At 31.8% G+C, this 12,243-nt stretch overlaps 1 protein-coding gene across 3 annotated transcripts in view; it reads left to right on the top strand.

The window, feature by feature from the left end:
* Positions 1 to 2,676: 2,676 nt before the first annotated feature.
* Positions 2,677 to 12,243, top strand: part of LOC143225620 (UDP-GalNAc:beta-1,3-N-acetylgalactosaminyltransferase 2-like) — a 57,471-nt gene continuing 47,904 nt past the window's right edge. Inside the window, exons 1-3 of one of the 3 annotated variants that reach the window (XM_076455377.1) lie at positions 2,677 to 2,885; positions 3,928 to 4,155; positions 10,716 to 10,807. In XM_076455377.1, coding sequence (XP_076311492.1) covers positions 2,771 to 2,885; positions 3,928 to 4,155; positions 10,716 to 10,807 — 435 coding nt within the window. In that variant the 5' untranslated portion in view covers positions 2,677 to 2,770. Of the gene's footprint in view, positions 2,978 to 3,927; positions 4,156 to 8,974; positions 9,074 to 10,715; positions 10,808 to 12,243 lie in introns of those variants that run through there. The other 2 variants (XM_076455378.1, XM_076455380.1) reach the window with 2 other exon arrangements.

Below are 12,243 nucleotides of genomic sequence, written 5' to 3'. Positions count from 1 at the left end.
GCTAATTATCATAGCTTATTAGACCGCATAGGCTACAACATATTGCCTTGGCAGAAACGATATTTAAGTGAGTAATCTACTCTTGATTACTGAGATGTATTTGTCAGATTAGACTGTAAAATTTTATTTTATAAGATTTTCTGTTGTAATTTACACTACCAAAACAGAGGTCTAATAACTACAGTAATTCAGATGTTAGCATATTCACAAAGAAAACTGTTACTGCTACTCTTGTTTAAACTTTAAAATGTTTCATATTTTTTATGGTTATCCAGTCACGCTGTAATGTACATCACACATTATTTTTGTATTGCTATTTATGTAAAGTATTGCATCAACTACTGAGCCATTTTAATATAACTTAATCACAACTTTATCATTTCGAAGTTAAGAATAAATTCATAAATCTGTTTAGATTTAATGAAGAGAGGAAAGTGTAATTGCAATTCCCACCAAGAGTTTTAATAATTTAAAATTTGGAGTCACTTTGAAAATGACTATGAATTATAAATAATCAGATGAGCACTCAGTAGAGTGTATAAGTCTGCCACGAAGTGTGATCATATTCGGCTCTCGAAGAAATGTCTGTATGCCTATCTTTGTAAATGAGTATGAGAGACTTTTCGCAGAGAATAAATATGGGATAATATTCTACACAAGTCTACAAAGTTTCATCAAAACATCATCATTTCGACTGAGTTATAGTTTGTTTTTGGATTTTGCACAAAGCTACTCGAAAGCGATATGCACTCGCCGTCCCTAATTTTGCAATGTAAGATTAGAGGAATTTACCCAAGAGTAGTGGGATTGACCGTAATATTATAACGCCCCCACTACTGAGAGGGCTAGCATGTTTGGTGCGAGCGGGATTCGAACCCGCGACCGTCGGATTACGAGTCAAATGCCTTAATACGCTTGGCCATACCAGACCCTGAATAATAGCGCAAAAATAATATAAAAATTCGGTGTCCATGTCAACACCTAGGGATCCTTTGGATTTTTTGTGACTTTAGCCTTTCAAAAATTAATAATTTCTCAATTAGGTACAAATGATACTAACTTTCGTCCAAATACATTCAGCTATTATTCAGAAATCTTACTTATAAATACACACACACATACACAGAGGGGTAAAAACACCCTTCATCCACCTTCGGTAGCAGAGGTAAATATGAAATGTAATATAAGTATCTCATTAGCAAAAATATGGTAGACAAAGTATTTAAATACCACAAGAATATTTTATGTAAGTATAGTTTAAACCCAGTTATTTGCACGATATATGCCAATTTGTGCGACAATACAAATAAGCGCGAAAAACTGAAAATTGGTAAGTATAAAACATCCATCTCAAAGAGAAAAAAATACACCTTTAAAATGTTTATCAAGAAACAAACTCGTTATCTATCAAATAACGATTAATGTTCAAAACGATTATACAACAAAAGCATAATTTTACCATTTTTCAACATTTTCAGTATTCTTACATCCCAGCTCAAATTCTAAGATAATTTTTTCGTGCGAAAAAATTCTGAGTTTTTCAGATTTATTTCAAACTTCTTACTGTTATCAGCAATATTTGGATACATTACTGCCAGAGAAGTAGCCAAATGTTTAAAACAAAGAATAATAAACGAAGACCTTTGTATAAGAAACTCAAAAGGATCCAACAAGTTATATCCAGTCAACGGGATAAAATACTTATTTTATCATCACAATTTACTTTCTGCATCTTAACTTAATTTTTACATTTCAACTCTTTCACCAACTTCATAACCGTCCGATTACTGATTATTCTCTTTTGCGCTATCTTACTCACAAAATCATTCAAGACGCTCTCACCCAAAAAAAGCAAATTATAAAATTCTTGCATAAAGGAATGATGAGAAGACTTTATCTTAACCAAACTGAGAATCTTCAATGAAATAGCGACTTTCCAAATGCCTTTGTAAATTATTTTTTTACAAACAAAGAAGGCCCGGCATGGCTAGATGGGTTAAGGCGTTCGACATGTAATCTGAGGGTTGCGGGTTCGAATACCGGTCGCACCAAACATGCTCTCCCTTTCAGCCATGGGGGCGTTGTAATGTGACGGTCAATCCCACTATTCGTTGGTAAAAGAGTAGCCCAAGAGTTGGCAGTGGGCAGTGATGACTAGCTGCCTTCCCTCTAGTCTTACATTGCAAAATTAGGGACGGCTAGCGCAGATAGCCCTCGAGTAGCTTTGCGCGAAATTAAAAAAACAAGCAAACAAACAAAGGACAACTCTCGTCAAAGTAGGGAATGTTATTTCTTGAAATATTACAATCTTATACATGACAGCAGCATTGTCAGAGATTCGTTTGTTTATTTGCAGTTAAATTCAAAACAATACAATAGACTATTTGTGCTCTGCCTACTACGGATGTCGCAACCCGAACTTTAGTGTTTCAAGTCCAAAACATACCGCTGTGCCACTAAGAGGTCGTTGTTAAAGAAACATTAAGCTCAGCTTAATTAAAACTTATCATTACGTATTTGAAAAAAAAAAGCTTAGCTCTTTACGGGTTTCGATACTCGTGGTGGACATAGCACAAATAGTTCATTTTGTAGTTTTGCCCTTCACCACACACAAATGGATAGATCATTTCGTGCAATCCCTTTTTTTTCTGTTGCAGACAACAGAGGGCGGTTATATAACAGCGGTAGTTTTGGTCATTGGTGTGTATCGTCCTACATATGTCTAAGAAGCATTAAAAATTAAAATAAACTAATTAGAGGAAAATATAAAATGACTTTTCCAATTAAATACTTTATACTAACGATTTTAATTTGCATATTTGCTACTCTAAAGTATGATTTATGGAATTTTTGTTCTTTAAGCTTTTATTCAACCTACTTTAAAGGTAGGCAAATATTAACATTAATAATAATTTATAATAATAATACTCTGTCCAAAGCATCAACATAAAAATGAACAATTTCCTAAAGTTTTTGGGTTAGTCATTTACTGGCTTTCTATTATTATTAGACACACTAACATTTTATTAAACATATTAGTATTAATAATTAATTAGATACGTAATCTAATTGTAATTGAGAATCACATCACCAACTTTCTCTACGTTGTACCTGGTATTTCACAACTGATGTTCATAATTTTAAAATATATTAGTGCTTGATGGATTAATATTGTAGTTTTCAACCTTTTTGTCTAATTACCCTTACTGAACTGTGTGCGTGAGAGTATCCAATTTCAATAAAAATAACAACACTGATATTATCACACATCTGTTCACTAACTCCTATTCTATGCTGTTTCTCTATGTGTCGTTTTTATTGTGAACTAAACTATCAAATTTAGTGTCCAAACAGAACAAATCACAGTAAATATATGTTGTACTGAATGTAAGGAGGCAGAAATTACAATAAAAGAGAAAAAGGATTACAGCATGTTTGAGACTGGATTTTGAACAAACCATTACAGAAGCTGGCATACTTACAGTTTAGCTTCATTTATTAATACAGTATTATATTTTATTTGCAGTTGTATATGTATATTAGGAATTGCTTTTTTATCCATTTTTAGACCATTATGTACCCTTAGGGGTAAATATACAACTTTTAACAAATATGCTCTTGACTCTGTTAATCATTCCTGATGTTAGAAAAAGAACATTTGGGTTCAAGAACTCAGTGTAGTACAAAAATATGATATCATTTAGTATCATAGGGTATCATTTTTGTAACACTTGATTAAATATTAAAAATTACCTTAAACTGTTTTTCACGTGTATGCCAAGCATTATTGATCATAAATTTTAATGTCTTTCTTTGAAAAAACCAGCAGAAGTCATATTAGATATTATAAAAGCTAAATAGATTACTGATTTTATATGAATAAATTACCTCTGTAACTGATGTTTCTCTTTCTGATATATTTTATAGATTCAACGTCTAACAGCAATGAACTTGATCTTGTTATTGGTATTCTATCTAGTCAAGATCATTTTGAAGAGAGAAATGCAGCAAGACACACATGGCTCTCAAGTGTCAAGGGAGATTTAAGAGACAGAGTTAAAGCATGGTTTGTGGTTGGGAATGATTTCTGTGATGTTCCACCACAATCCAGAATAGATCTGTATTCATGTGTTCAATGGAAGATTAATATCACTGGTAAGATGTATGGTTGAAAAATGTAGTGTAGCTTCTTCTTATAAATTTTTTTCATTAGTATTTTTTTCTTTTATGAAAGCAATTTTGACATACAAAATTGTTTTTGTTTCATTAAGTAGAAGCACATTATCTGCATACGTCAATAAACAGTTTAATAAACATTTGTTTGTATGCAATTAACACTTAAAGTCAGAAGCAATGTTTGAATATTTTCTGTTTAATTGAAATCAATTCTACTATATTATGGTAAATTTTAGTGTTAGGAAGACTAACTTATAATGTTTAATTGCTCAAAAGTTTAATAAAGCTGGCATGACTAGGTTGTGAATGTAGAAACTTGGGTATGTAGAAGTGTTTTATGATGTTTATCTACTAATTTATCCAGGACAAAAGTTCTAAGCAAACATTTCTTGAACATGATTATCAGAATATATATAAACACTTTTTTCTCCAAAATTTTTCAAATTAATATTTAAATATAACTAGTAACTTTATGCATTAATTTTATTATTTTTATGTAAAATTACATGTAAAGGAGTTAACTAATTCTGTAACAAAATTTTATTTATGTCATTGGCATTGCCTATATTGTGATTTGTTTGCCACTAAAACAATGCTACAACCAAAAATATTTATTGCAATAGGTATATTTTTAACTTCAATCCATTGTCATATATTTATTGGTAAAATTATTTTATGTGCTGTTAACTACCAAAGAATTTTATTTTGTAATTATAACTTAAAAATTAGGTATCATCTAAGTCTTCCTTCAGTAGACTTGAGTTTTGCTAATAAACATGATGTATGTTATGATAATATATCTGTAGTGATTAGTTAATGAATTGCAGAGAATTAAAATAATTTTCTGATTGGCTTTTACATTATTTCATTTCTTTCTTTTGGAAATAAAAAAATTTGGTATGATAAGTTTGGTAAAGTTAGTGATACCATTTTGCCATAAAAAAAGCAACAAATGCAATGTATGAATATACAAAAAAATTGAAAATTGAAGATGTACTCATTTTTAACCACTAATCCCATTGAGATAATGTATCACATCAGAAACTTATCTGAATAAATTTTTTACTTGCCCTGAGCTATTGGGATTGTACTAAAAAGTGAAAGTGAGTTAAGGTGTTTTTAGTAATAGAAAATTTTTTATTCAAAGGTATATTGACAAATGTTTCTCTCTATTCAAATTTTTTTCATTATTTAAATACTACTTTTTCCATATTTTTTTGCCAGTATTCCATGAGTGTTTATCTTTCTGATGACTCTGAGATACACACATACTTATTACCATACAACAAATCTCCACCAGTAGACACGCCTAACACACGTGAGGTGTATAGGAAGTTATGTGACTACCGATATTCTCTAGTACCTAACTGTCACTTTTCATTTGGCAGTGCTTGTGTCAAAACATTTTCTTTAGTGCTTTTTTAAATTGAATTTGAATTCTTGTAGCATTAATTTCCAGGTTACAACCTATAATTTCCATTATAATATTTCATAGTGGTTGAATTTCTCTTTTGAAACCCAGTTATAGAAATTAATGAATTTTCCATGTTGATTTTTCATTCTCAGGGCTTTATTCCAGGCATATTTTGTTCAACATTCTTCCATGAAGGTTGATCAACATAAGTGGAATGTCTTTTGCCATTGGTTTCTTGGGGGCAGGGATTCTTCTCTTCATGTTCCTGTTATTATGGATTTCCTTACTTGGTTTAGTTGATCAGAGGTCTCTGGTCTCCTTGATTGTGGGTTATTGGCAGCTTTATCCAACACCTTTAATTTTTCATTATAACATCAAATTTTTGTCTCTTGTATCTTATCTCTCCTGTTATATTCCTTCTGGATTAGTTATCCTTCATGGTGTGCAGCTCTTCCAGATTGGTATGTCCATGTAGTGCCTCATTGGCTTACTTTTCCTCCATCATTTGAATCTTTGTCCTCTTGTTCAATGTTTCATTTATACCTTAAAATGTATTTTACCCTACATTTATCCTGTGAACATCATCAGTTGAATTTATTTGCCATTGATGTTTCATGCTCTGTATTATTCTTCCTATCTTCTCCTTTACCCAGATCAGCCCTTCCTTCCCAAGACTCTGCTGACTAGGGAAGGTAAAGGGAAATTCCTCTTTCTTTCCAATTTTCTCTTCCTTCCACTTCACACCTCTGTTCCTGTCTGAACCAAATAAACTTCTATGTCCTGCTTGTGCTCTTCCTCATTATATCACATGCACAGCTTTCTTCAGTATTCATCCCTTGGTAACTGTTTTCTGCTCATGATCTATCTCTTTCCACCTTTACTATATGCATTTAGCTTTTAATTTGGTTGACTTCTTCCTTTCAGTTATTCTAGGTATCTTGCCATCAGAATAGGCACCTCGTGTTTTCTCTGGTATCTCATCTTTGTCATCTGAAAGGCCATGTTGATTTTACTTATTTTTTCTTCCATGGCCATTAAATGCATTCTGTTCTGTACTATACTAGATATAGGGTGTTCTGCAAGATCACTTTCAAGTTATTCTTCAGAATATATTTGCTTTTTAAATATGCCCATTTCAAATCATACTCACCCATGGGCTTCATGGGTAAAGCAGAAGGGGATAGCTGACCATCCCTGCCATTCCTTAGATTGAATAAATTAGGTGTGGTCTGCTTTTCAGTATAGGATTTCATGGTCACCTACTGCAATGTTTCTGGTTTGTACATTTCTACATACTCTCCAATGCATTTTTCCACTGTGTTATCCAGTGGACTAAGAGAGCCTTATCACTTTCAATTCCACATTGCTGTGGTGGTGGAATGTGGGAGTCTTCTTCTGAATGTGAAATATACAATATAAAAATAATGCATTTGAGAAGAGGGCAGGGGTGTTCTGCTAGTGTAGACAGGATTTGGATTCCTCATCCTATTCCCACATAGAGTTGGTTCCTGGTGGTTGAGTTTTGGATTTTGAACTGAACCAGTTGATATATTGACCACATTCCTTGTGTGACGATTGTGATTCCTTATTCTTCTCTCTCCTGAATGTCAGTTTTTAACAATTGATTTTTTAATTTTGAGCTGAATCCTTTAAGATATTGACCATGCTCCTGATGCGACAATTGTCATCCCTCATTCTCTTCCCTTCTGGATGTCAATTTCAGGCAGTTGAGTTTTAGATTTTGAACTGAACCAATCAACATGATGTATTCACATATGCATAGTGCCAGTGTCAAGGCAGTTAACTCCTTCAGTTGAGATTCCTCATCTTACCCCTGCATGAAAGTTAGTTCTAGCAGTTGAGTTTTGGATATAAAGCTGATCCAATCAACATAAGTCCTCACATGTGTTCAGGATGACGTTGCTCACTTACTCACTTCCTCTCAGGTGCACTTCTCTTTATTGTGAGTCATGATGGGTGTGCTTGATCACTACTTGGCTTCCTTCTCCTGTGCTTTCGTTGATGTCTTTATGTCTTGGAAGGTACTGCATTTGGGTTAGTTCTGGTATGTTTGATTCATGAGGGATATATATGTATTTCATTCTGATCACATGTGCTCTGATCACTAATTATTGGTGATAACTCTTCTTCAAGTTGGCTGTACCTGAGGTGAAGACAGTTTTCTTATCTTTACTGTACCTACTAAGTTGTTGGCCCTTGGCAGTTGAATTTTCGATCAAGATTGATTTATTGATGGTATGGTCTTTGTTCTACCCCACTTGGATGTCAGTTCCTAGTTTTGAATACAATTGACTTACTGTGTATGGTCTCTTGTGCAGTAGCTACTCTACACCTTTGAGTACATTCATTCTTTTATCCACAATAAGGTGTGCTCCTCAGTTTTGTCTGCCTGACTCAGTCTCACCATTTATATGTTTGGGCAAAGATTATATCTGTACAGAAGTGGTGCAGACTTTCAGGTATCATCCTCTTCTTTGAGGGTTCCCTCTTGGGGAGTGTCCTTTGGACTTTTTTGGAAGATGCTTCTCCTTTATCCCTTTCATCAGTTCTTCCACCTATTCAATTTGAGATACAAGCTGTGTATTAAGCAGAAGTAAGGTACCTTGTTAGAAGTTATAATTTTCTTACACTGAAAATGTACTTCTGACAGATATTTACTTCCACGCACATTACCTACCTTTTCTTACTCATTATCTACTAGTGCTTGGTCAGGTAGAATAGTATAGAGGGAGTCATGTGTATGAGGCATGTCTATTCATGGTAGTTTATCACATGATAATTTGCATGTGCAAAACAAAACAATGTGAACTGAGAGGGTGCATAGGACATGACATTTGAGTTTTGTAGATTGCATTTTTGAACTGAACCAGTTGACATGTACTCACCCATGTAGTATGCTGGCATCAAAGCATTTAACCCTTTAATTGAGATCTCTTATCCTATCCCTGCATTAAAGTTGGTTCCCAAAGGATTGGCCTCTCTATTCAGACTGAATGAATCCAAAGTATGCTTTTTATTTCTATTGTAAGTCCAGTTTTAGCCTTAACATCAGTCACTTAAGCCTGGCAAACATTTAGTTGATTTCCACTAACATGAGGACATTAAAATGTTTTCTTCAAAAAGAAACAGCAAAAAAACTAACAATTTCTCTAACTTAAAAAAATTATTTCCATTTATCTTTAATTATTTTTCACCTTGATTTACTCAAAGCTGTGCAAGTAATGTATGTATATATAACTTCTGTAGGTGGTATTGCTTAATACCAACACCAATGTACTTTACTGATTATAGTTTTTAAAATAGTCTCAAATCAAAATTATGTGGGTGTTACTATATATATATTAAATTGTATCTTATCCAAAGGTTCTATGCTGTCAAGCCTTAAAAGGGTTGTGGTGTATAAAGATAATTTTGCACATTGAGGGAAGCACTGAATAAGAACAGTTATGCATGTGAGTGGAAGTAAGTGCCTATCAAATATATATTTTCAGTGCAGAAAGATTATAATTTCTGCAGGCTAAACAGGCTGCAAAATTAATGCATTCACAGTACCAAATTCCCTTTAATATGATATGAGAATGTCAAAATTTAAAAGAATGAACATGATTGGCACAAAAAATAACCTTGTAATTGTCTCTAAACAGCTAAACAGTATTTTTACTTCCAGATAGTATAGTAGGGAATGTTTGAGATATTATTTCAAGAATTCATATTCTTGTACCTAAAGTTGTGGTTTTCTGATTCAAACCAGGTTTTCTTGTTGATATATTGTTTATTAACTTATAGAACTAAGTGCCAAACAAACTGTTATCTGACCAGGATTTAAATCTGTGGTGGTCACATGCAGAATGTTTATACAGCTTACAGCCCAGCATCATGTTAAGTGACATACCTCAGTCAATTCAAGTTAATAAAGTCATGAGGTGGCCTGTATAGATTGAAATAATATATTTTTTATCTAACTTATTAGTACAAGTAATTAACAGTTCATGTCCCAACCTAGCTAAATTTCTATATTCATATTGCTTTTACAAATTATTATTATTACTTTCTTTATCTTCTGTTTAGATATAGACCAAGATTTAATATTAGTAATAATGATTATACCCTAATATTAATCATAAGCATAGACTTAGGTCTAAGTAATATTGAAGGTTGGAAGGCTAACCTATCTAATACTACAATGTATACTTCTATGGATTTATGCAATTCAAGTACTATATTTTGACCTAGACATCTAAAGTAGATGGTACCATGTTCATAGTCACTCCTTATTTAATATTTATGCTTACAATCACTAAGATTAAAATTAATTCTAGCTATATCGAAATTACTATACTAAGCTATAGTTGGTTGAAGTAAATAAATAGATATGATAATAGCACCTTTTATAAAAATGGAGCTGGTGGTAGTAGATATGAAGTTGGCTGAAATAATATATTTGTCATGCATTCAAGGGGGAAAAAAAAAACTTATCAACAAATGAACATTTAAATTTTTTTATCCCAAAACTCTTCTGGTTCTTAAAATGTTTTGACGGTGTTAGATGGCACTTTAAAAAAGTCAATTTTTAATTTATGCAGGGAACATACAGAATTTTAACATAATTTATGGGCAAGTGCCATGCAAAATGGCTTACCTTTTTCAGTATTTTTATTAAAAACCAAACACATCATCTATGGGTAACTATATTGTCAAATTGGGATATTTAAACATACAGTATAATGTTAATGGGAGAAAAGGTATTCATAAACATAATTTTGATCATTTTTTCTAAGTTTGTAACCATAATAAATAACTGAGAAAAGCAACAATTAAATATAAGGCAATTTACATTTGCATATAATTATTTAGACTCTTTAAAATGTTATTTTTGTGAATATTAAACTTTCATACATCATTCAAAAATAATAAAGACAATATATAATGATATTTCTTATAGTGCTGATAATGTATTAAAGATGAATTAAAGCTGTGAAAAAGAATAAGTAAATCTGTTAAAGACGATCATGTAAATTGTATTTGCAGATAAAGTTTTATTTAAGTAATGTCATTCACTTAATGTGTAAAGAGTTATTAATTTAAATATCTTCTTTTTTTTTAGAAATTACAAAAAAAAAGACATTTGCAACATGCACATCCAAAAAGCTGGAACCTTGTCAACAACAGCCTGTCCATCAAGGATTTATTTTCCAGGTAGTTTTCTTCTACTATATCAGTGTTTTCATTATGAAAACAAATTACATGGAGACCACAAAGAAAATGTAAAAGCAAAGCTTATTACTTATGCAGATACATTTTTTTTTTTTTTATTTGTTCAAGCTACAAATAGTAAGAAAACAAAAACAACACAAACTCCAATTTGTCCAATTGATCAAAACTGAAATAAATATAAAACCTCCTGCTGTGATTGAACTTGAATTAAAATTATAAGTTTAGGAAATGTTCTCTATATAGTTGCATTTACATGTTTGGTATCCAGGTACATTAATGTCTAACAGATAAGTTCAAGCTACAAAATGCAGACTCTGGAAATGTAGTATAGAGATTTATGATTAACTCAGACAGCAAAGAAAAGAAGCAAACTCAAGTGAACAAATAAACTTTTTATCCAACAGAGTGGATTTGAATTAAACAAACTGATTAGCTTCTGTTTTTATTGTGGATTCTCACTGACTGTTGGGGTTGAGAGAGATTTTCAAATTATATCTGTAAAAAACAAGAACAGAAGGAAGAATCTTGTAATACTGTTCTTCAAGTGCAGTGTCCCACAATCCTTAGATTACCTATGTCAACAACAGTTATTCCAAATAGAAAATCCACATCTCATACCAACTTTTATGAGAATCTGCAATGCTAACCCAACTATTTTTAATTTATAGCCATATATTTTTGAACAAAAACAATTCAACAATCTAATTGAGCAGGAGATTGAAAACTTCAAGCAGAAGAGGTAGAATTTGCTGTGGTTTAATGAGATCTTTGTCAACCACATGTAGTGACTAGTCTTATTGATTACAAGGTTGGAGATAATAACAGTAGATAAATAAAATACTGCATTCAACATTTCACACTGAATTTTTTCTTTCAAAAAATAAATTAACTAATGTATTTTATTGACAGTCTTTAAAATAATATCCAAAATCAAAATCGTTAAACTGTTATAAATGTTAACTATCAGAGTAAACAATGATGTGTGTAACTCTTTAAAGATAGGTTTTATCCACCCCAAGAGTAGGCAAAGCCATTGGATCAAACTGTTACAAAATTTTGTGGGTTAATCACTTTAATATGTAACACTTACAAAAGCTAAAGGATTGATGTTTCTTCATAACATTTGTATATCCTATTTACAAGGATATTATAACTTTGTGCAAAACATGTATATTAAAATTTAGGAAAATTATTGAGCTTATCTTACAAGAGTTGTATTTTAAACTAGTTATGGAAGGGTGAAATTAGCTGTTATTTCAGTTGTGACAAATGTATGCTATATTAAGTCTTAAAAGAAAGATTCCTTACTTATTTGTATGATGATCTGTGGTGTGACATCTTTCTGACATTTTTATGAAAGATTTTCAAGCAAAACAAATTTTTAGTTATATTTTGAACTATAAAACAGTAAGTCTTTT

Source organism: Tachypleus tridentatus, chromosome 9 (assembly GCF_004210375.1).
Source record: "Tachypleus tridentatus isolate NWPU-2018 chromosome 9, ASM421037v1, whole genome shotgun sequence".
In the NCBI taxonomy this organism is placed as follows: domain Eukaryota; kingdom Metazoa; phylum Arthropoda; class Merostomata; order Xiphosura; family Limulidae; genus Tachypleus; species Tachypleus tridentatus.
Note: the sequence above shows the minus strand (reverse complement) of the source record. Positions and strands in the feature narration are given on the sequence as shown.